The sequence below is a fragment of the Stegostoma tigrinum genome, chromosome 3 (genome assembly GCF_030684315.1).
Source record: "Stegostoma tigrinum isolate sSteTig4 chromosome 3, sSteTig4.hap1, whole genome shotgun sequence".
Lineage (NCBI taxonomy): Eukaryota > Metazoa > Chordata > Chondrichthyes > Orectolobiformes > Stegostomatidae > Stegostoma > Stegostoma tigrinum.
Window position 1 is genome coordinate 81,050,903 of NC_081356.1, and position 26,441 is coordinate 81,077,343.

Genomic DNA, 26,441 nt, shown 5'->3' on the forward strand with positions numbered 1-26,441 from the left:
TGGTGGTGAGTCAATAAGAGAATTGCTGTGCTATCCTGCTGCTAATTTACATCATTGTGACTATGATCCTCACTGAAGGCAACATGAGTATTGAAAATGTTTATTTGCAATTTATTTTGTTTTGAATTATGTATATTTCTTTGGAAGTATTTTAATATTATTTGTGAGTGAAATAGACAACGATATTTACAAGGTATTGTGTTTAGATAAATGGCAGGTTAGTGAAACATTGAATATTGAAAACTGTACTATCTATGTTGCTTGAACATTGGCTAGCTGAATTAGCTGGATGGTTGATTTGAGATGCAGAGCGATGCCAACACTGGATTGAAATCCCGCATTTGCTGAGATTAGCACTAAGGATTCCTGTCACCCTCTCCTTTTGACTGAAGCATGTTGACCCTTGGGTTAAGATAACACCTGTTGTTTCTCTCAAATGAGTGAACAGCCTTGTAGTCTGATAGGAATATAGTGACTTTGCCTTTTTAACCCATACATAGTCCAGAGCAGAATGTAAATAAATTTAACTGACTACTGGTTTATAGGTAAATTAGTTAGCCCTTGTGTACTGTTAGAGAAACATCAACTAGTTTATTAACTAGAAAACAGTAAAACTTAGGAATTTAGTGGGTTTTTCTGCAGGTTCAAAAATGCATTAATGCAGCCATTATATACACAATATTGATTATTTAAAAAGAAATAGCTTTGGGGTAATTTCCCTTGTAAAGTTCAGCTTTTTGCAGTCGTCATATTATCATTTTCAGCTCATTTAATGTCTCAAGCTCTTTAAGAATAATTTTTCCCTCAATGGGGTTAAGTGTCAAAGTTTATTGAATAATTCTCCAGTGAAGTGCCTTGGGTGTTGCACTATATTAAAGGTACTGTATAAATGCAAGTTGTTTTTGCAATTCTGATAAAAAAAATTGAACTGATAGTAAAAAGTTTGTTTATTTTTCTTCATGAATTCTTTTAATGTCATTTTCATTTTGTACACTTTTCAGATTTGCTTCAGTTTATCACTTCACTTCACATTTTCACTGAGAGCATCCATTTGGCTCTTGAGAGGTTGACCTAAGCGCGACCTAAGCACAAATTTCTCATTCTTCAACTTTGGATGCCTTATTAACATTGTGGGAACTATATCGTCCGAAAGTTCACAATATCTCATGACAATGATACACCAAAGGCAACAAGTACAATCTTTTCAGATGTGACATTTTATAAATCAAATGAATGATCATGAGAGTTGTTACAACGCTTGCTAAAGGCAGAAAATCTTAGTATTAAATTGTGTGCAGGTTCTTGGAAGTCCATCTAAAACGATAGCAATTTGGCCATCTGTCATTTGTTCAAATTGAAGTCAGATACATGAAATAGTTTGATCTGAAGAAAGGACTTATTCTGATTTCTTGTATGTCAGGGTTAATGGGTTTCATGTGGTGATAGTGATGTTGTGCATTTAAATTCTGTGCCTTTAAGCTATCTGAAAGAGTGCAAATGAAGTTTAGGCAGAAGGATAAAGAATGACACAAATACTGGAAATACAAAGAAAAGCACCATACAGCATCGCTGAGAAAGGAGAAACAGAAATTATTTCTGACTTGAACATTCTGAGGAAGGGTCACTCAACCTGAAATGTGAACTCTGATTTCTGTCGATAAATGCTGCTGACCTCCTGGGCCTTTCCAGCAATTTCTGTTTTTATTTCCAGCATGTTTTGTTTTAGATACCACTGTTTCCACTGTTATGCCAAAATGAAAATTGAGAGACCTCTGGTCTTACCTGAGAGAGAAACATATGAACTGATGAAATAGGAGTAGAATTAGACAATTTGGGCCCTTGAGCCTGTTCCACTAATCTGTTGATGTTGAAAATTCAACATCCCCATCTAACCCTGATAACTCTAAATTCCTCTGCTTGTAAAGGATCTGTCCACCTCTATAACAAAAATATTTAGTGACCCTACAAGCTTTCGAGGAGCATAATTTTATTGGAGGAAAACTATCTTCATATCTGTCCTTGACAAGAGATCCCTAATTTTTGAGTTCTATTTCTGAATACCTAAGTTCTGCACTGACGCACGGGAGGAAACAACGTTTCCATGTCCATCTTGTCAAGATCGCCTTATACACTGGAGACAGCTCACTGCTCACTCTTCTGAACTCAAATGGAAACAACCTAGCCCATCCAACTTATCCTCACAAAACAACCCACTTATTCCTGGTATCAATGTAGTAAGCCTCCCCCGATTGCCTCTAATGCATTTATAATCTTCCTTAATGAGTCCAAAAGTGCACACAGTATTCGAGATGTGGTCTTATTAATGCCCTGTGCAACTGAAGATTAACATCCTTTATTTCGAGAGGAAATTAACATGAAATAAAGGATGGCATCCCATTAGTCACCTTGATTATGTTCTGTACGTGCACGCTAATTTTTCGTGATCCATGCAGGAGAACACCTAAATTCCTCTGCATCTTAGAATTCTGCAATTGTTCTCTCTTTAAATAATAAAACTTTTAAAACTCTTTTTTTGCCAAAGTGAACAATTCGCCATTTTTCACATTGAGGAAAAATGTGGCCAATTGGGTACAGTCACTCATCCTATGTAGACTTGTACGTCTTCTTCACAACATAGTTTCCTGTATATCTTAGTGTCATCTGCGAGTTTAACAATCATGACTTCACTCCCTAAGCCAAATCACTGATGTAAATGCAAAAGATCTGAGACCTCAGAACAATTGCCTGTATTACTTCACTCATCACATGTTACCATTCAAAGAAAGGCCTACTTTTTCCGCCAGCCAGCCAATCTTTGGCTCATGCTGCTGTTACCCCCTACACCCTTGGCTTTTATTTTTTCACAATAACCTTTGATGTAGTAACTTATCAAACGATTTTTGGAAATTTGAGTGCAGCTTTGTCTGCAGTACTGAATGTTCCCTCAAAGAAGTGCAATAAATTGCTTAAACATGTATTCCCTTTGACAGAACCATGCTAAATTTTCCTGATCCCCTTTAAGTTTTACAAGCGTGCAATTATAATCTTTTAATTGATTGGGCCTAACACCTTCCTGTAACTGATGTCAAGTTTAAAAGGCCCATAGTTTTCTGTTTTCTCCCTCCCTCCCTTTTTTTGAAAAGAGTTATTATATTTGCTACAATACAGCCTGATGGAACCTTGAATGAATCTAGGGAATTTTTGAAAGTTAATACCAAGGTATCTAGTACCTCAATAGCCGCCTCTTTTTAGTTTCTTGAAAGTGGCTTTCTAGCTAGATAGGGTGGTGAAGAATCCATTTGGAACACTTGCCTTCACACTTGCCATTAAGTACAGGAGGTAAGATGCTATGTTACAGCTGAACAAGACACTAGTAAGTTCATTATTTGGAGTACTGTGTGCAGTTCTGGTCACCATGCTATAGGAAGAATGTTATTAAACTGGAAAGGGTGCAAAAGAAATTTGGAGGCATGTTACCGAGAGTGGAGGATTCGATTTGTGAGGAGAGGCTGGATAAGCTGTGACATTTTTCCCTGGAGTGTAGGTTGCTGAGGGGTGACCTTAGAAGGTTTATAATATCATGAGGGCAGAATAGGGTGTTGATAAGACAAGGTGAATAGCCAAGGCCTTTCTCCCAGTGGTAGTCCAAAGCAATAGGGCACAGGCTTAAGGTGAGGGGGAGAGATTTAAAAGAGCCCTTAGGGTCATGCACATATAGAATGAGCTGCCAGAGAAAGTTTTAGAGACGCATACAATTAGACATTCTAAAGATATTTAGACAGGATATAGACCAGGAAACCTTATGGGGAGATGGACCAAATGCAGGCATATGGGAGTAGTTAAATTTCAGAAACCCAGTTGGTATTGATGAATTGGCCAACGGGTCTGTTTCCATGTTGTATGAGGCTGGCTGTATGAGACCAGAGGATGAATTCCATCTGGGCCCTAAGACTTGTCAGTTCACAATTCACATGATTGTTATTTTGCCCAGTACTCTTCCTGTTTTTTTTCTATAATACAGCCTGTTTTTCTAATCAACCTACTAAAATTCTTCGGAGTAGGTAGGACTTGAACATGTGTCTACTGCTCTGTGGTTGCAACACTACCACTGCATCACCAGTGGGCCCTGTCCCCTTCCTGATGTGGTGAAAATAGAGGCACAATATTTGTTCATTTTAGCCACCATTTTCTGAGTAACAATATTAACTCCACATTCTTATTCTCTAGATGGCAAGCAATCATGTTATTTACTCTCAGCTACTTATTGCTTTTGGTTTTTAACCTTCCTCTCAAAATATAACCTTCTACCTCCTTCTTAACCATTCAGTCATTTTCTGGAATTCTTTATATTCTACCCCTGCCACTTATCTTTGTGGAGAAAGAGTTTAATGCTCTCACTAACCTCTTGTGTTAACCATACACGGTCAGTCCTCCCTTCAGAATTTTTCTTTGTTTAAGAAATATGTTTATTCTGAGTATTCTGAAATATCCCCTCAAATGTCTGTTGGGTGTTTCTGTTGATTTTCCCCTTGCCTAGTGTGCCTGTTCACGTCAGCAAGGTGAACTTTCATGCCAGTGTACTTGGTCTTATTTAAAATGCTGGTCTTAGCACCAATCTTTCTCCTTTCAAACTGCCATAAAATTCATTTATATCGTGGCCATTGCCACCACTGGATGCTTTTACTCTGAGGTTATTAATTCATCCTGTCACATTACATAATATCAAGTCTAGTATAATCTGCTTTCTGGTTAGTTCTGAGAAACTGTTTCAAAAGCATTTTGTGAACTTCTTACCCAGGCTGTTACTGACATTCTGATGTTTTGCAGTTTAGATGTTGATTCAAATCATCCATGATTATTTTTTAAAATTTACTCTCATACATTTATCAGATTTGGGCATTGCTAGCTGGGTCAGCATTTATTGTCCATTCTCAGTTATCTTTAAGAAGGAGGTGCTTAGCTCCCTGCTTAGAATCATGGAATCGTACAGCATAAAAACAGGCCCTTTGGCCCTCCAAAGCTTTGCTGACCCACAAACAGCAAGCCACACCAATCCTGTCTATCTGCACTTTGTCCATAGCCTGTGATGCCCTTGCATTTTAAGTGCTCGTCCAGATGCTTCACAAATGTTGCAAGAGTGTCTGCCACCACTATCCTCCAGGCAGCACCTTGCCTATATCCAACACTCGCTGGGTGAAAAAGTTTTTACTCAGATCTCCTCTGAACCATTTATTCCTCACCTTTTAAAGTTATTCTGTCTGGTATTAGATTCGTTTATCATGGGCGAAAGATTCTCATGATCCACTCTGTGGCTTTTTATAATTTTGTACAACGCAATTATTTTCCCCACTCAGCCTGTTCTGCTCCAAGGAAAACAAACCGTGCCTATCCAGTCTCTGCACATAGCTGAGACTTTTCATCCCAGGCAACATCGTGGTGAATCTCCTGTGCACTCTCACCTGTGCAATCATTTCGTTTTGAGAATGTGGTGACCAGGCATACACACTGTTTTCTATCTGTGACCTAACCAATACTTTATAAAATTGTAACAAGAGTTCCTTGCTCCTACACTCTGTTCTGGCTAATGAAGGCAACAGTCTTGTATGCCTTCTTCACTACCTTGTCTTCCTGTGCTGATGCCAAGGTTCTTTTGTTCCTCAGTGCTCCTTGGGTACCTGTCATCCATTGTGCATAATCTTCACTTATCGCACCTGCCAAAATGCATCGTCTCTCGCTTGTCAGAATTAAATTACATCTGCCATTATTCTGCCCAGTTAACTAACTGAACAATATCAAACTGCAGCCTGAGACGACATCCTCAGTGTTAACAACAGTACCAAGCAGGCACACTAATTCTACCATCTATATTCACGTGTAAGTCATTAATGTGCAAAGCAAACTTCAAGTGTTCCAGCACCAAACCTTGTGGTACACCATTGGTCACAGGCTTCCAAACGCAAAGACAAACCTCCATCATTACCCTTTATGTCCTATTTGAAAGCCAGTTTTGGATCAAGTTTTTCAACTTGCCTTCAATCCCATTGTGTCTCAGCTTTTGAATGAGCCTTCCATGTGAGACCTTGTCAAAGGCCTCTCTGAGGTTTGATGTGAACCATGTCAACTGCAGTATCCTGATCATTATATTTAGTTACCTTTTCAAAAAAAATGAGATCGGTTTTTAAGACAGGCTCTTCCTGGTGCTGACTGTCCCTCATCAATTCCTGCCTTTCCAAGTAGTGATTAATGCTGCTTGTCAGAATTTTTTCCAATAATTTCCCTATCATTTGCATAAGAGTAACTGGTCTGCAATTAACTGGCCCAGTGTTGTTGACATGCTCGACAATTTGGCTTATTTCCGTTAGTGAGGCCTCTGATGAAGCGATGTTGTTCGAGCAGCAAAACAACACAACAAACTTTCCTTAATACCAGTACACTCAGACAGTGAAACCATTAGTTTAACTTGGAGAATGTAACCATAGCCCAAGTCAAACATAGACATACATGGGAATTCCTAGAGGCATAGTTCTCAACTCAAAATGCAATCTACAAACATACAGAATTGGACTCCATATACAAACCCATACAGAACAAAACCAGAAATGACACTCCTCTCCATAATGAACTGGACAGTACAAATTCCAAGTGGACAAGAACAAAATCGCTTAATTGGAGGACTCTCTGATGATGTCACCCAGCATGGTGATGAAACGTTCGAAAAAAACAACCCAGCTCAGTGAGCAAGTCAACAACCTCACCCACAACCCGTGCTATGAATCTTTGTTGAAACCTTAAATTACCTGGTCTATCCCTGCTGCCCTTCTTGAACAATGGAATTACATTAGCTCTCCTCTCATCATGTGGCGCCACACCTGTCGCCAGTGAAGTATTAAATAGTTCTGCTGGACTCCAGAAATCTCCTCCCTTTCTTCCGTGGCAGCCTGGAATACATCTCATCAGGACTTGGGGATTTATGCACCTTGACGCCTGCTAAAACATCTAATACTACTTTTTAAATTAGTCTTAACATATTCTGGAACTTAATCCCAAGTGACATCTCCAGCTGCAATGTCTTTCTCCTCTGTGGATACAGATGAGAAGTATTCATTTAAGACCTCAGCCATTTCTATGCACAGGTTGACTCTTGGATCTCTACTAGGTCCCACTCTTTCCCTGGTAATCCTCTTATGCTTAATATACTTATAAAAGCATTGCAGTTTTCCTTTGAGCAGATCTCCAGAATGTTGTCCGAGTCTCTGGATTAATATTCCAGTGATAATACCACAAGGCTGTTACTTCTCCAGAGCAATCCAGTTATTATAGGTTTTGAGGTTTTGGTTTTCAATTTAATACCTAGCTCCTCATATTTCTATGCAGAACATCTTTTTGCATTCAGCTTACTGACATTCAGCATGTCAGTCCTACATGGACTGTGACCTCTACATGCTCCCTTACCACTGCCTAGTTCATTTTTGGCCCTGAGCAAATACCCCAAGCCCTGATAGTGGTCAGACATTATTGCTTGCATTTCGTGCCCTTGGTTAACGTACTGGATTCACCAAGTCATGTAATTCCAGAATCATAACGACTTGATAACTTAATTTTAACATATGTTATGTTCTGAATTAGAAAGAACAAATAGACCAGGCAAATGTATTATCATTTGGAAAGATCAGCGATTCTTCAGGTAAATTCTCTTGAAATAAAGGATGCTCTTTGATTCAGTCCCAAAATATCATATTTTTCTGGTTCTTATTGGGTAATTTTAAGACAGTAGCAATGCTGCTTGATGATATTCATTCTTTTGAAAGTGTCAGTTAAATACATTAACATATTTTAAATGTTATTTGCTGTTGTTTAATATTTTTTTCAAGAACAATTTGTATAAATTATAGTACCTATGAATAATACTTAAATGCAAGAAAAATATTCTGGGATGCTTTGTGTTCATGTGATCAGACAAAATAGAACTGGATCAAGATGAAAACTTATCTAGAATTTGGTCAATAACTTGTTTTTTTAAGTAGATTGTTCAAGGTGGAGAGTGAGTCAGGGAGGTGCAGTTTGACTTAGAGAAAGTGAATTTATGATTTGAGGTACTAAGAAGAAAAAGCAATTTCCATACTTTTTTGTTACAGCTGGGAGAGAAGTGTCCAGACGTTTTGGATATCCATTTTGGTCAATGTTATAAGATAACAGATGAAGGCATGATGGCATTGGCTCAGGGCTGTCCAAGGCTGCAGAGAATCTACATGCAAGAGAACAAACTGGTATGTCAATATTTCAGCAACTAAATTTATTATTTTGCTGGTTACAATCTTTTAACTGATGGTCAATATTTTGATGCAATAGCTTTTATTGAAAAGTAACATATTCTTTGGTAAAATTGCTTGTAGTTATGATAGCTTTTCACTCAGCTGTAGTTTTAATTTTTGCAATTATGTATCAAGATTTTTGTTTTAATTCATTTACGAGGGCTTTGTATAATGAATTGTTCTCCAGCCAAAATGCATGTTCATTCCATTATTCATTTGAACTGAAGCAAACTGAAAAAATACTTCTGCAGATCACTTGGTTATTGCTTGGGGTTTATAGGTGTTGGATCAAAAGAATTGTGATCTCCTCCCTCATTTCTTAATTGCCTGGAAGTCTGTCTTTATGTAATAGTTGTGCTTTGAAGAAGTGAGGTCGAGGAGCTTGAATAGTTTGCACATGTTTTCTCGATCAAACAGTGTTCTTGGAGTAAAAGCAAATAATTTATACCATGTTCACATATTTCAATTCATGGCCTTGTACTGGGAACAGTAAATAGAATCTGCTTTATAATCAATGAAGTATCTTAAAATTGTTTACCTACAGATTTCATAAAGTAGGTCTTTTGCCATTTCATATTAATTGATTGTATTGATGATTTGCTGGTTTACTGCGCAGTAAGTCATTATCATTGTTATTCAGCTTAAATTTCCATTTCAATAATTGACTAATGTCATTGGAAAAAAAAAGTCTAAAGTTGCTAAGCAGTTCAGGAAGTTAAAACTTGAAATTTATTGGTGATGATAAATAAAACAAAATATATATGTGGGATGAGCAAGATATTCTTTACAATGTACTTGATTTATAGAGATTATGCTGTCATATTAACACGGGATTTACTCAGCTGTGAGGACAACTTGGAGTCTGGAGGGGAAATAAAAGTGACAAAGTGTTCGAAACAAACTCACTTAGAAATAACCGAAGTTTTCTTAATTTGGGGGAAACCTGAATTTTGTTTTGTTATCTGTGAGGAACATGAATAACAATTCATTATTGGGAGCATCATAGTCACCTGCTCAGTGATGCCCAGTTTGCGTTCTGCTAGGGCCATTTGGCTCCTAAACTCATTATAGGGTTGGTTCAAACCCGGACAAAGGAGATGAATCCAGAGGTAAAGTGAGAGTTAGAGAAAGAGTTGAGGTAACGGCTGCATTCGACCGAGTGTAGCATCAAGGAGCCGTAGCAAAACTGGAATCAGTGAGTTTCAGGGGGCAAATTCTCCGGTGGTTGGAGTCATATCTGACACAAAGGAAGATGCTTGTGCTTGTTGGAAGCCAAGCATCTCAGCTCTAAGACATCTTTGCAGGAGTTCCTCAGGGTAGTGTCCTCGGCCCAACCATCTTTAGCTGCTTCATCAATGACCTTCCCTCCATCCTAATGTCAGAAGTGGGGATGTTCGCTGATGGTTGCACTTCGGTGACTTGTCAGATACTGAAGCAGCATGTGTTCAAATGCAACAAGATCAAGACAATATCCAGGCTTGGGCTGACAAGTGGCAACTAACATTCGTGCCGCACAAATGCCAAGCTGTGACTATCATCAATACGAGACAATCTAGCCACCACCCCTTGACAATCAAAGGTTGGGTCAGAGACTAGGAATACTGCGGCAAATAAATCACCTCCTTACTCCTCAAAGCCTGTCCATCAACTACCATACACAAATCAGGAGTGTGATGGAATACTCCCCATTTGTCTGAATGAGTACAGCCCCAGCAGTACTCAAGAAGCTTGACACCATCCAGGACAAAACAGCCCGCTTGATTGGTGTTACATCCATAAGCATCCACTTCCTCCACCATCAATGCTCAGTAGCAGCAGTGTGTATTATCTACAAGATGCACTGCAGAAATTCACCAAATATCCTTATTTATCACCTTCCAAATTCATGACCACTTTGGCCTAGAAGGACAAGGGCAGGAGGCATATGGGAACGCTACCACCTTCAAGTTCACCTCAAATCCACTCACCGTCTTGACATGGAAACATATCGCAGTTCCTTCACTGTTGCTGGGTCAAAATACTGGAATTCCCTCCTTAATGGCATTGTGGGAAAACCTACAGCAGATGACTGCTCGTTCATGAAGGCAGCTCACCACCACTTTCACAAATGGAGTTAAGGATGGGCAAGAAATGTTGGCCAGCCAGCGATGCCCACATCCTACAAATTATTATTAAAAAACTTAAGCTTGATAAGGGTGGTTTAAGGAAAAGAAACAGCATATTTCATGTGTCTTTTCTGGCAAAATCAACCTTCAGTGGTTCCATTGTAAAGAGGGAATTCATGTTTCAAGTACAACCACGCCACATCTGTTCATGAATTCCTTGCAGGAATAAAAATACTTTATTCTGGAACATTGAATCTGGTTCAGTTTTTCTACGTTTTGGGAGCTGGTTATTTCTGAGTGAAGCCAGAGTTAATAACTCTCAATAATTTACTATTTATCAATAAATATTCAAGGTATATACTATCAAACTTGAATTATACACTGCTGCAATTATGAATGGGAAGTTAAGGTTTTGCATATGGGTGCATTTCATCATGTAAGTTCATTTAAACTGTGACAAGTGGTTGAAGCAAAATGTAAGTAGTGGTTTTTGGAACAACATTTTCTTTTTAATCTTACAACAATTCGAGTAAACAACCATTGAATTGTTTAGCATTGTTATTTTGGGGTTCAGCTTGATTTTATTTCTGAAATTTCCCTTCTAAAATTAGATTCAAACCTGATTTCTCAGTTCAAAAATTTGTTTGACATACTATTGGCATTCAGGATCTGCTGTGCAACATACATAGCCACTCTCCCTATTTGCTGCATTTAGCAGTCCTCCATTTATTTGCACTAATCTACATCATCAATATAGAGAAATACCTTCATGTGCTTCCATCATATATGAACAACTATACAAATATTCAGTAAGGAGGATACACTAATACGGGTAGTTATTGATCAATTTTGTCATTATTGTTTGTGAAAAATAGGAGCGGAAGTAATCCAAACAATTTATGTATCCTGCTCTGTCATCCAATCAATTGATTGACATGAAGCCTGAACTTTCACATCAAGTCCGCCCAATTTCCAAACCACTTTACTGCCTTCAACAGCAAACAAAAACAGAATTTCTGGAGAGAAAAGCTGAGCAGGTCTGGCAGCTTTTGTGGAGACAAAGCAGGATTAATGTTTCAGATCCAGTGACGCTTCACTTTCTTGCCTTAGTCGCCAATGATATTTCAGTCCTAGCCTTAAATACATTCATTGATTAGGCAACTGCAACCCACTGCACAAGAGAATTCCAAACATTCATAACTTTGAAAATGTGAAAATGTCTCTTCACTTTCATTCTTGCAGTGGTCTCTCGTTCTAGATCTCCCTGCCATGGTGAAGACCTTGCAGCATTTAGGTGGCTAAGGCTGCTCTGAATCTTATTTCTAAAGAAGGGCCACTGGACCAAAAATGTTTACACTGCTTTCTCTCCATAAATGCTGTCAGACCCACTGAGTTTCTCGAGTAATTTCAGTTTTTGTTTCAAATTTCCAGCATCTGCAGTTCTTTGTTTATTTTATCTGCTCAGAATCTTGTCTGTTTCCATGAGTTCACCTGTCATTCTTACAAAACTTGATAAATACAGAAACATTTTATTAAAACTCTCCTCATATCAGGAACCTACGCAGAGGCCTTCTTTGTACATTTTTTCTTAAGTAATGATACTAAAACTATGCACAGTACTGATTATTTGCAATACCAGATATCAGGTTTGGTAACATAATTTGAATCTATTTGTGAAATTAAACAGTAGTCTTAAGTTTTTCACGAAATCAAAATACTGAGTGATAAATGGGATTTTTTTCACCAGTTGTAGTGGTGCTGCCACCTTGTGTTATCACATCATTAGGACATAATGATTTTGCCTGATTTTTCCAACTTTAGCTTTAGGCTTCGTACATCACTCCCCATACATTGAATATTTATTGTTTGGTCTTGAGCAAAGCATCTCGCTTCTCTCATCCACTGCTGAAATAAGACCATGCTGTCAACAAGCTGAAAATCAGAAGCACATTGTCGTTTTATGACTTCATTACTTTTGACAACGTACATATATATTCTGTGTTTGTTCCGGGCAGCGGTTTGAGTTACTTCACTGATGAATAAATGATAGGAGCTTAACACTTTAGTTAAATCATCTGAAAGTGGAAGAAAGTAGAAGTTGTAGTAATGTCTGAATATTTAAATCTGACTCAGAAGCAGCAGAAATCAATTTTGTAAACAACCAATGTCAGTGAAAGAGAGCTGTGTGTTGGATTTAACTTGTTAGCTGTGTCACAACTTAACTAGAAAGAATGTCAGTAATCTTGCCTCACTGTTCCACTGTCACAAAAGGTATAAAATCCTAATTATATCATCAAGATGATCAACTAGCATAAAAATAATCCATACCACCTTTCATCATCAACAGAAAATAGCTCAATTTATTGTAACACTTTAACAGCTTTCAGAGAATATAATGGTTTTATAATCTATTAATATATGATTTAAATTATACTGGGTCTCCTGTTTATGAACGCATGACTTATGAATGCTTGGACTTAGGAATGCGATGTCATATAGTGATATAATTTTAAAGATTCAATATATGAACATTTCCTACACTTACTTTATCTTGTCCTGCATTGTATTTCCAACTTGCATACAAATTGACTTGCGAACACACTCCAGAGCAGAACAAGTTTGCAACCCAGGGACTGTCCTTCACATAAAATCTCAAAGAGAGCCACACTAATTCATGATAAAGACAGAACAAGGGGAGGCAAATTAATACATATTATGCTTGAAGAAAGATCAGATAAGCAAATTTACTAACATCAAAATTCCAGATTTAAAGGATGTGTTAAATTGTCTCTTTGACATCTTCAATTTTAGAACTGATGATATGCTGCTGTCTCTAAACCAATTGTTTTGCTTCACTTTAACAATTGATCTGACAGACCTTGGTCTTTTCTTGCTGGAATTATTCTTTTAAACTTTATTGGTTTCATGTCTTTCTTGTCTTGCTTTCTTGCCTCTTTCCTTTATAAACATGTAGAGATGTTTTGACTTTGCAAGCTTTTGATGTCTGTGCTGCCCTTGTGTTTACAGTTTTGCAATAAACTGTAACTTTGTAACAGTTAGGCTGTCATTAAGCAGAATTTTCTTAATTCAAAGAGTTTGGTGCCACTCAGTCTCCAAGTACCTATGTCACTGTTCCATCAGGGGAGGTAATGGCCTTGTGGCAATGTTGTCAGACTAGTAACCCAAGGACCCAAGCTGGGGACTTGAGTTCATCTGCGGTTAGTAGAAGAATCTGATCTAATGGTGACTATGAAATCATTGTTGATTGTGGAAAGACCCATATGGTTCGCAGAAAATTTCCATCATTACCTGGTCATTGTTGATTGTGGAAAGACCCATATGGTTCACAGAAAATTTCAATCATTACCTGGTCTGGTCTCAATGTGACTCCAGGAAAAAGCACTGAGGGTGGCAAGGACACGCAATGCACTTTGGGTGGAGGACTTCAATGTTCACCACAAGTGTGGCTCAGCAGCACTGCTGCTAATCAAGCTGGTTGAATCTCAACTGTCATAGCTGCTTGATAACAAAGATCCTTCAGGGTCTAGGCCCGAAGCGTCAGCTTTTGTGCTCCTAAGATGCTGTTTGGCCTGCTGTGTTCATCCAGCTCCATACTTTGTTATCTCTGATTCTCCAACATCTGCAGTTCCCATTATCTCTGTCATAGCTGCTTGACTTGTTCTGCAAGAGATAGTGAGGGAATGAACAAGAGCGAAAAACATATTTTCCCTCATCCTTACGAACTGAACATGTAGCTGTCCTTGACAGGACTGTTAAAAGTGAACACTGCACAGTCCTTGTGGAGACTAAATTCCGATTTCACGTTAAGAATACCTTCCATGTTGTTGTTTGGCACAAATACAGTGGTGAATTAGAGAGACTTTGCACAGATCTAGCATCTCTCAGTTGGGCATCTATGACGTGCTGTGGGCCATCAGTGGGAGCCAAACCAATCCAATCTGTGACCTCATGGTATGTGCATCTCCCCTAATCAACTATTACCAGCAAACAATCCCAGTTCAACCAAGCCTGCAGGACGGAAAGCCAAGAGCAGCACTAGGCATACCTAAAAATAGGTGTCACCCTGGAGTAACTAAAAAACAGGACTACTTGTGTGCCAAGCAGCATAAGCAGTAAATGATAAGCAGAGCCAAATGATTTCACAACCAACAGATTAGATCCAAACCTTGCAGTCCTGTCTCTTCTAGTTGTGAATGGTGGTAGACAATTAAATGACTTAGTGCGGGAAGAGATTCCAAAAACCCATCATTGTTAATGGGGAAGCCAGCACAACAATGCAGAACATAAGATTGAAGCATTTGCAGCAATCTTCAGGCAGAAGTTCTGAGTGAATAATCCATCTTAATCTCCTTCAGAGATCCCCAGTATCACAGATGCCAGTCAAATTCAGTTTTCTCCATGTTATAGCAAGAACAAGTTGGAGGCAAAGTCCTTGGGCCCTGACAACACTGCAGCAATAATACTGAAGACTTGTGTTCCAGAGAGTGCTGCGCCCCTTGCCAAGCTATTTCAGTACAGTTACAATACTGGCATTTACTTGACATTGTATAAAATCACCAAGGTATTTCCAGTGCACAAAATGCAGGACAAATCAACCCAGCTGATAACTGCTGCATCACTCTACTCTTGACTTGCAGTAAACCGATAGAAGGTGTCATCCGCAATGCTATCAAGTAGCAATTGCTCAACAACACCCTGCTTACAGATGCACAGTGTGAGGCCTGCTGGAACCACTCAGCTCCTGACTTGACAGCAAAGGTCCAAACATGGAAAAAAAAAACTGAATTCCATGGGTGAGAATGAAATGAGCCTTGACATCAAATAGCTGTATTTGACCAAGCATTGCATGAAGAAGCTTTTGCAAAATCAGGAAGGGAGATTTCTGGTTGCAGTCATACCTGGCGCGGTGAAAGATGGAATGTGGTGGTTGGAGATTGGTTATCCCGGGTGTAGAGCATCTCTACATGGAACACCACAAACTGCAAGTTCCCCTTCAACCACTTTGGCAGCCTGATGTTGAAACACATCATGGTTCCCTTAGTTAATAAAATGTGAGGCTGGATGAACACAGCAGGCCAAGCAGCATCTCAGGAGCACAAAAGCTGACGTTTCGGGCCTAGACCCTTCATCAGAGAGGGGGATGGGGAGAGGGAACTGGAATAAATAGGGAGAGAGGGGGAGGCGGACCGAAGATGGAGAGTACAGAAGATAGGTGGAGAGAGTGTAGGTGGGGAGGTAGGGAGGGGATAGGTCAGTCCAGGGAAGACGGACAGGTCAAGGAGGTGGGATGAGGTTAGTAGGTAGCTGGGGGTGCGGCTTGGGGTGGGAGGAAGGGATGGGTGAGAGGAAGAACCGGTTAGGGAGGCAGAGACAGGTTGGACTGGTTTTGGGATGCAGTGGGTGGGGGGGAAGAGCTGGGCTGGTTGTGTGGTGCAGTGGGGGGAGGGGATGAACTGGGCTGGTTTAGGGATGCAGTAGGGGAAGGGGAGATTTTGAAACTGGTGAAGTCCACATTGATACCATATGGCTGCAGGGTTCCCAGGCGGAATATGAGTTGCTGTTCCTGCAACCTTCGGGTGGCATCATTGTGGCACTGCAGGAGGCCCATGATGGACATGTCATCTAGAGAATGGGAGGGGGAGTGGAAATGGTTCACGACTGGGAGGTGCAGTTGTTTGTTGCGAACTGAGCGGAGGTGTTCTGCAAAGCGGTCCCCAAGCCTCCGCTTGGTTTCCCCAGTGTAGAGGAATTTGTATGCGGTTGTATTAGTTTTATATTACAGTTGTTGAAATCATTCCTCAGGTTACACAGCATCTGTGAAGATGGCGGTAAAGTTAACATTTTTCCAGTTGCTGACCTTTGATGTTCCATGAAAATTGATGGATTGGAATGTTAACCCTATTTCCTGATGAACAATTTTTATTTTTCTGTTTTACTTTCAGATTTACAATATCTGCAGTGTTTTGCTGCTGCATTAATTTTGAGATTGACTCTGAATTTATATTGACCTGAACATCTCCAGAAGAAGTTCAAAAATGTATGCTTTTCAACAATGAAATTCCAGGCAAAGTTTTGAGGAATAATAATAACTGTGGACCTGCTGGAGTTGGTGATACAGACAATATCAGCATTTAAGAATAGGTTAGATAAATGGTTAGAAAAGAAAAAAACTTGCATTTAAGTTGATGTTTTGCATCATCAGGTTGTCTTAAAACCTTTGCTCTTGCCTTTGAGTCAGAAGTTTGTGGTTTTGAGCCCCTTTCCAGAAAGCTGAACCCACAGATTAGGCCAGAGATAGTTGGAACTGTAGATGCTGGAGAATCTGAGATAACACGGTGTGGAGCTGAATGAACACAGCAGGCCAAGCAGCATCAGAGGAGCGGGAAGGCTGACGTTTCGGGCCTAGACCTTTCTTCAGAAATCTAGGCAGCTACTTCAATGCATTATTGAGAGATAACTGTACTGCATGAGGCATATCATTTTGATAAGACATTTAAATGAGAAGTAGTCTACCAGATGCTGGCCATAGAGTCATACGGAAAGAAACCCTTTGGCCCACTTGCCCGTGATAACCAGATTTCCTAAACTGAATTAATCACATTTGAAATCAGAGATAATGGGAACTGCAGATGCTGGAGAATTCAAGACAACAAAGTGTGGGGTGGGATGAACACAGCAGGCCAAGCAGCATCTTAGGAGCACAAAAGCTGACTTTTCAGGCCTAGATTCTTCATCAGAAAAGGGGGATGGGGAGAGGATTCTGAAAGGGAGAGAGGGGGACGCGGACTGAAGATGGATAGAGGAGAAGATAGGTGGAGAGGAGTGTATGAGTGAGGAGGTAGGGTGGGGATAGGTCAGTCCGGGGAGGACGGACAGGTTAAGGGGGCGGGATGAGGTTAGTAGGTAGGAAATGGAGGAGGGGATAGGTGAGAGGAAGAACAGGTCAGGCAGGCGGGGACGAGCTGGGCTGGATTTGGGATGCAGCGGGGGGAGGGGAGATTTTGAAGCTGGTGAAATCCACATTGATACCATTGGGCTGCAGGGTTCCCAAGCGGAATATGAGTTGCTGTTCCTGCAACCTACGGGTGGCATCATTATGGCACTGCAGGAGGCCCAGTATGGACATGTCGTCTAAGGAATGGGAAGGGGATATCCCAGATGTCCTCGTTCTTCAAGGGCCGCAACTTCCCCCTCGCAGTGGTCGAGAATGCCCTCGACTGTGTCTCCTGCATTTCCCGCATCTCATCCCTCACACCCTGCCCTCGCAATAACCGCCAAAAGATAATCCCCCTAGTCCTTACATACCACCCTACCAACCTCTGGATACAATGCATCATCCTCCGACACTTCCGCCATCTACAATCCGACCCCATCACTAAAGACATTTTTCCCACCCCACCCTTGTCTGCCTTCCAGAGAGACCACTCTCTCTGCGACTCCCTTGTCCGCTCCACACTCCCCTCTAACCCCACCACACCGGGCACATTCCCCTACAATCGCAGGAAGTGCTACACCTGCCTCCACACCACCTCCCTCACTCCATCCCAGGCTCCAAGATGACTTTCCACATCAAGCAGATGTTCACCCGCACATCCGCCAATATATATATATACTGTATCCGCTGTACACGGTGTGGCTTCCTCGACATTGGGGAAACCAAGCGAAGGCTTGGGGACTGCTTTGCAGAACACCTACGCTGGGTTCGCAGTAAACAACGGCACCTCCCAGTCGCTAATCATTTCAACTCCCCTTCCCATTCCTTAGACGACATGTCCATCCTGGGCCTCCTGCAGTGCCATAATGATGCCACCCGTAGGTTGCAGAAACAGCAACTCATATTCCGCTTGGGAACCCTGCAGCCCAATGGTATCAATGTGGATTTCACCAGCTTCAAAATCTCCCCTCCCCCGCACTGTATCCCAAAACCAGCTCAGCTTGTCCCCGCCTGCCTAACCTGTTCTTCCTCTCACCTATCCCCTTCTCCCATCTCAAGCCGCACCTCCATTTCCTACCTAACCTCATCCTGCCCCCTTAACCTGTCCGACCTCCCTTGACTGACCTATCCTCTCCCTATCTTCCCACCCATACTCTCCTCTCCACCTATCTTCTCTCCATCTTCAGTTTGTCTCCCCCCCTCCCTATTTATTTCAGAGTCCTCTCCCCACCCCCCTTTTCTGATGAAGGGTCTAGGCCCGAAACATCAGCTTTTATGCTCCTAAGATGCTGCTTGGCCTGCTGTGTTCATCCAGCCCCACACTTTCTTATCTTAGTCACATTTGCATGCATTTGGCCAAATCCCTTTCAACCTTTCCTACCCGTGAACCTGTCCAAGTGTCTTTTTAATGTTCTAATTTTACATGCGTCTGTCACTATGATAATTGGTATAGTGGATGGTTAAAAGTGTTATCTAAGAATACATGGTGGACATGTGGAATGTGCTGCCGGCAGTGGTAGTGGAGTCAGATACTTTAGAGACTTTTAAGTGACTCTTGGATAGGCATGTGGAGAATAGTAAAATGTATGCAGGGTTGATTGATCTTAGTAAGATAATAGGTTGGCACAACATCGTGGGCTGAAGGGCCTGTACTGTGCTGTACTGTTCTATGTTCTATGTTCTGTATTCTATGTACACAGGGATCTTGATCATCTGGGCCAATTGGCTGAGGAATGGCAGATTGTGTTTAATTTAGATAACTGGAAGGTGTTGCATTCTAATCAGACAAACCATGGCAGGACTTATACGGTTAAAGGTAGGACCCTGGAGAGCGTTGTTCAACAGAGAAACCTAAGGGTGCAGGTACATAGTTCCTTGAAGGTGGCATCACAGGTAGACAAGGTGGTGAAGAGGGCATTTGACATGCTTGCCTTCATTGTTCAGAGCATTGGGTGCAGGAGTTGTGATGTTATGTTATAGCTGTACAAGACATCAGTAAAACCATATTTGGAGCACTGCATACAGTTTTGGTTGTCCTGCAATGGGAAGGATGTTATTTCACTGAAAAGGATGCAAACAAGATTCACAAAGATGTTACCAAGACTGCAAGGTTTGAGGGTATAAGGAAAAGCTGGATAGGCTGGGATTTTTTTTCCCTGGACCATAGGAGGCTCAGGGGCCTTATAGAAGTTTATAAAATCATGAGGGGTTGTAGATAAGGTGAATAACCAAGGTTTTCCCCCAGGCTAGGGGAATCCAAAACTAGAGAGCATAGCTTTAAGATGAGCAAGGAAAGATTTAAAAGCGGCCTGAGGGGCACCTTTACTATACTACCAATTTTGGTGTCATCTGCAAACTTACTAACCATGCCTTCTAAATTTTCATCTAAATCGTTCAGTGTATAGAGTGTACAAAAGTACTGAAAGGAAAATGAGGGGCTTCTCTTTGTTCTAGTTAATACTTATTCCTCAACCAGCATGACGAAAACAATTCATCTCATGGCTTTTCGGTTGCCGTTTGTGATACTTTGTTACTTGGCTACTGTGATCTCTAGCATTGCAACAGAAGCTTCAAAAGTCTTTCATTGGCTTTGGTGCATTTTGAAATTGTGAAAGTCCTGTATAAATGCAATTTTTATCTTTCATTTAGTGACGATTTCTGAAAAAGTGAGAATTAATTGTGTTAAATACTGTCTTTGAATAGTGAGGATAAGTTTCCATAGTAATTTTTTTATTGGTCAGTTGAGCCAAGAAAAGCTAACAATTGAGGAATATGTGTTTTCATGAGAAAAATTGATGTCAGGTTTAAAAGAAATTATATTTGGCAGGACGTTTTATACATGGGTGAATGATTTCAGTATTGGTTAATTTGAAAGCTGATGTTAGTCTGTAAATAATATTGTGTATGAATGACTACCGTTGCTGCCAGTGTATTTTTATTCTGATAGTAAAGCAGAAAAACATATGTGCCAGAAGAGGGAGCACAGGTATCAGCAGAATACAACAGCTAACTACCAGTGGCAGTCTTGAGATGCGAAGGGCAAGATAGCTTAAAATTAGATTTTGCTGCCTATGAATTTATTGAAATGGTCAAAGAATAATTTTTGACTTCAATTTGGTGAACACTAAGTTTAAACCTACAATTAGGAAATTTAGCAATTTTAGGTTTTTCCATTAGAATTTTCTTAATTCATTAGTAGGATGAGAAATGAGAAAGAATGAGAAATGGCATTGTAGTTCCAAGCGAGGGTGGTGGAAGGCTTTAAGAAAAACTTGTAGGTGATGGTGTTCTCATGAACAAACTGCTTATTGTCCTTCCAGACGGAAGAGTTTGCAGATTTTGGAGGTGCTTTTGAAGAAGTGTTGGTAAGTTGCTGCAACAGGGGACATGGTGTATATTGCTGAGTGCAATAAACATTTCACTTGGTGGGTGAGATTCTAATCAAGCAAGATGTTGTCTTCTTCTGGATGATTATTTTTGTTGGAACTGGTAGTAGTGATATTTTATTTCACAGTTGACTTGCATCTCATGGACGGTGGGTGCAAGATAAAAGATATGAAATAAAATATCCTTCCACTGGCCTGCTTTTTAGCTAGAGTAAATGTATGACTAGTATGGTTGAGTTTCCAATCGTTGGTAACCCTCATGGATGTTGATGGTGGGGAGATGGACAAAGGTAATAAAATTGAATGTCAGAGAGAGGTGATTAGAAACCCTTGTGTTACAGTTGGCCCATGCTTTGCACTTGTTATTGTATTTTCATTCAGATTTCTGGTATTGATAGTTCTTGTTTCCTATTGCACTAGCACCCTTGAGTACTGTGAAAATACTCCTAATGAAATGTATTAGGGTAGGGATAATGTACTTTGATATTCATTTGTAAAGATAATTGAATTAATGAGCTCAAGATTTATCAGTCACATCCCTGCATATTTCTAATTCTAATTTCAACAGTGATAGGAGGAACTACCAATGCTGGAGAATCTGAGATAACACCCTGTAGAGCTGGATGAACACAGCATGCCAAGCAGCATCAGAGCAGCAGGAAAGCTGACGTTTTGGGTTGAGACCCTTCTTCAGAAATGGGGGAGGCGAAGGGGATTCTGAAATAAATAGGGAGAGAGGGGGAGGTGGATAGAAGATGGATAAAGGAGAAGATAGGTGCAGAAGAGACAGACAGGTCAAAGAGGCGGGGTTGGAGTCAGTAAAGGTGAAAGTAGGTTGGTAGTTAGGGAGGGGATAGGTTGGTCTGGTGAATACGGACAGGTCAGGAGGCAGGATGAGGTTAGTGGGTAGGTGATGGGGGTGGGACTTGAGGTGGGAGATATGGTTAGGAAGGCGTGGACGATCTGGGCTAGTTTTGGGATGTGGTCAGGGGAGGGGAGATTTTGAAGCTTGTGAAGTCCCATTTCCTACAGACCAAGGGGTGGCCATCGATACCCGCATGGGCCCAAGCTATGCCTGCCTCTTTGTAGGATGCATGGAATAATCCCTCTTCCAAGCTACACTGGCCCTATCCCCCACCTCTTCTTCCGATACATTGATGATTATATCAGCGCCGCCTCGTGCTCCCACGAGGAGCTCGAACAGTTAATCCACTTCAGTAATACCTTCCGCCCCAACCTTATTTTCACCTGGATCATTTCTAATACCTCTCTCTCCTTCCTGGACCTCTCTGTCTCCATCTCTGGCATCCACCTGGAAACCGATATCCATTTCAAGCCTACCGACTCCCACAGCTACCTAGAATACACTTCCTCTAACCCAGTTTCCTGCAAAAAGGCCATCCCCTATTCCCAATTCCTTTGCCTCTGGCGCATCTGCTCCCCAGATGAGGCATTCCACTCCCATACATCCCAGATGTCCTTGTTTTTCAAGGACTGCAACTTCCCCTCCAGAGTGGTCGAAAATGCCCTCGACTGTGTCTTTTGCTTTTCCCGCAACTCATCCCTCACAGCCCCTCCCTGCAATAACAACTAAAACAGAATCCCCCTAGTCCTCACATACCACCCCACCAACCTCCGAATCGAACGCATCATCCTCCGACACGTCGCCATCTGCAATCTGACACCACAACAAAGACATTTCTCCTTCTCCACCCTTATCTGTTTTCCTAAGGGACCACTCTCTCCGTGAGTCCATTGTCTGCTCCACACTCCCCTTCAGCCCCACCACTGCCGGCACTTATCCCTGCAATCGCAGAAAGCGCTACACCTGCCCCTACACCTCCCCCCTCACCACCATCCCAGGCCCTAAGAAGACCTTCCACATCAAACAGATGTTAACCTGCACATCTGCTAATGTTGTATACTGTATCCGCTGTTCCCGTTGTGGCCGCCTCTACGTCGGGGATACCAAGCAGAGGCTTGGGGACCGCTTTGCGGAACACCTACGCTCAGTTTGCAACAAACAACTACACCTCCCAGCTGCGAACCATTTCAACTCCCCCTCCCACTCCTTGGACGATATGTCCATTCTGGGCCTCCTGCATTGCCACAATGATGCCAGCCAAAAGCTGCAGGAACAGCATCTCATATTTCGCTGCAACCCATCAATGTGGACTTCACAAGCTTCAAAATCTCCCCTCCCCTGACCACATCCCAAAACCAGCCCAGATCGTCCCCGCCTTCCTAACCATATCTCCCACCTCAAGCCCCACCCCCATCTCCTCCCCACTATCCTTATCCTGCCTCCTTGACCTGTCCATACTCACCGGACCGATCTATCCCGTCCCTAACTACCCACTTACATTCACCTTTACTGGCTCCAACCTTGCCTCTTTGACCTGTCTGTCTCTTCAGCACCTATCTTCTCCTCTATCCATCTTCTATCTGCCTCCCCCTCTCTCTCTATTTATTTCAGAATCCCCTTCCCCTCCCCCATTTCTGAAGAAGGGTCTCAACCCAAAACGTCAGCTTTCCTGCTGCTCTGATGCTGCTTGGCGTGCCGTGTTCATCCAGCTCTACACTGCGTTATCTCTAATTTCAACAGTGTTTAGTTTGCATTTGTTTGTCTATTTAACAGTGATCACAGCTGAGCTATTATGTTTGAAAATAAAATTAGTATTGTTTTACAACATAAGGAGATTAAGCAGGATACATGAGCTAGTTTGGCAGTTAGTTTTGGTGCTGATTATCTTATTATTTTAGAAACTATATTTTATGCATTTTACAGAAGATATTTCAGTTTTGGAATGGGTTTAATTGACAGGTGACTTTTTAGTTTAAATGTGATGAATTTCTTCTCCATTTGTTAGTGTCCAAAATGCCATAAAAACGTAAATCACAAGAGCAACCTTCCTCTTCATTCAATTCAATTCATTCAGTTTACACATAACTGTTGATTTTTTAAAATCCAATTTTCATAACACAATTTCTGATTGCGTTAGTTGCCTTCTCACCTTGATAGGTTGCTTTGAAATGATGGTATGTTATAACCGGAGTGATTCTGTTTCTCATTTTTCTATAACCTTGTGTGAAAATGTTTGGATTCTGTTCAGCATATTCCCACCACATCATGGTTAGCTCATGAACTCATTGTGTGGGAAATTGTAGCAGCACAGCTGTGCCCTAGTCATTGAGGCATAGCCTGTTACAGCTTCAACATATCACTGCTACTTAGCAAGTCATTTTTCACTTGCTGTAATGTTGTGATGCAGAAGAAAGTCTTGACAAAATTAAGGGAATTTATAGCTAGAGCCTACAGAATAGAATTAAGTTTGGGAAATTTGTTAACCATGACAGCAAAAATTCTCCTGCACTTCTGATCCCTTGACACTGGGAGGACAATGGGCAGATCTGCCAGCATTTGTGAAGATAGAATAAGATGTCAAGTTTCAGGTCAATTATGTTTCTCTGAAATAGATGAAAGGCTATTGACCTTAAACGTTGATTCTGTTTGAATTTTTGAGGTTTCCATATTTGCAATATTTTCCTTTTGTTACAAAATCTTTACTTTATTTCAATTGTCTTCACTGTACATGTGTTACTTTGTCAAATATTACGTAACTTGTTCAAGAAAATAAATACGTGAAGCAGTATTCACTGGTTCAATAAATGTCCTCAAAAAACAATCTAGAATTTGTTACCATTAAATTATTTGAAAGTAAGACCTTGAATCATTGATGGATGGAAAATCATCACTCAAGAAGAATATGCTTACCATTGGTACAATGTTGCTAATCCTCAAAACCAGCATTCCTACGTGTACAGAGGGTCCCTGATTTACGAACATCCGACTTACGAATACTTGTAGTTATTAATTAAATCTCATAAAGGTTTAATTTTAAAGGTCTGAAGCACAAATATTTCCTGTACTTACAAATGGCTGCTTTATATTGTCCTGCGTTGTGTTCCGTATTGCGTACAGTTGACTTGTGAATGGAAACAAGATGGAACATATTCACAATCTGATGACTTTGTGCATCAAATTGCCCACCCCTATTTGGTTTGGCTAATAATTTAGGGCTATTTTGAGTCCTGTGTTATAATTGCTTTGTGTGTGATAGAAAGAACTTGTCTTACAAACACCTATCAAACTCTGGTATAACAATGAAGTAGAAAGTACATTGCTGTGGGATGTGGTCAAGGGTACTCACAATGAGGATTCAGTCTCAGTTGAGGAGGACCTTGAAGTGCTCCTTCTGACAAATGCTGACCGAATTCTGCAAATTCATTCGTAGGACAGGTGTTCCTATGACCATAAGATATAAGAGCACAATTAGGCTATTCGCCTCATCAAACCTGCTCCACCATTTGACCATGACTCGTATGTTTTTCAACGCCTTTCTTCGACCTTCTCCGTGTAACCTTTGATCCCCATACTAATCAAGAGCATACTTATTACCGTCTTAAATACACTCCATGACTTGGCCTTTGCAGTCTTCTATGATGAGTTCCACAGAGTCAACGTCCTGTAGTTGAAGAAATTCCTCCTCATTTCATCACCAGTGTCATTTCTCAGTTCAACATATTAGGCCTTGAGGCTTTGGTTATGATCAGTCAGCTGTGTTGAGCGGACCATATTGTCAGCATGCCTGACACAAGACTTAAAACAAGTTCCCTACTTCAAGCTTTGTCACAGCAAGAGGCTGCCAGGAAGGCAAAAGAAGCACTCCAAAGAGGTCCTCAAAGCGTCCCCGAAAAAAAATGAAATCTTTCGGCCAAGTCTGCTTAAATTAGAAAAGAGGCATCTGTGAAGGACCCAACCATTTTGAGCATTTCAGTAGCCCCAGGTTGGGGTTAAGCACAAACAGCTGAAGGAGTACATGAAGCCCAGCATCCAGTCCACCCACCTCTGCCTGTGCCAGGGTGCATATGGATCCAGCATTAGACTGATTAGTCACCTCAGAATCTGCAACTGTAGAATGAGAGGTAGTTATCCTTCTCACCAGGGGACTACCTAAGAAGAAGAAAAATTATATTGACTGACAATTTGGGACTCCATCCAAGAACAAAGACAATACATATAGGTTGTACTACTGATTCTGCAAGGTCAGTATTTTTGTAATGGTATTAAACAAAATATGAATAAATCTGTACAAAAGTTTGGAGTTAATAAAAGCAAATAACATAGTTTCCAATAAAAGAGAGCTAAATTTAGAGAGTTTAAATATTAATCAGCCTGTAACAATGCTTAACAAGTAAATACAATAGCGTACATTTGCATCCCTGGGTTAGATAAACTCATACAAGAATTGAAATTGCAGAAGAGTGCACCAAAGATGCAACAGAAATAGCTGAAGAATATTGCCGTTGAATTAAAATGGTGCATAAACTCAGGAGCGAAAAAAGATTCAAGAAATACTGTTGAAAAGACATGAAAACTTGCATTTATGTAGCGGCTTTAAAGCAGAGCAAAAGTCACAAAGTGCTTCAAGCATAAAAGTACCAAGAGTCTAAAGGGAAGCCATTTGGATCAGTGGCCAGAAGCTTGGTTAAGTATTTGGGATTAGGGAGTGATTTGAAGTAGAAGGATGAGATGATAAGAGGTCAGTAAGTTCAGTTCCATGGTTTGCAGTAACAACAGCACAGGTTCAATTTCCAGACTGGCTGAGGCCGGCATGATGGC

At 40.8% G+C, this 26,441-nt stretch overlaps 1 protein-coding gene across 2 annotated transcripts in view; it reads left to right on the top strand.

The window, feature by feature from the left end:
- Positions 1–26,441, top strand: part of fbxl17 (F-box and leucine-rich repeat protein 17) — a 700,184-nt gene that overhangs the window by 73,852 nt on the left and 599,891 nt on the right. For both annotated transcript variants that reach the window (XM_048526933.2, XM_048526934.2), the window contains exon 6: positions 8,136–8,267. In XM_048526933.2, coding sequence (XP_048382890.1) covers positions 8,136–8,267 — 132 coding nt within the window. The remainder of the gene's footprint in view (positions 1–8,135; positions 8,268–26,441) is intronic.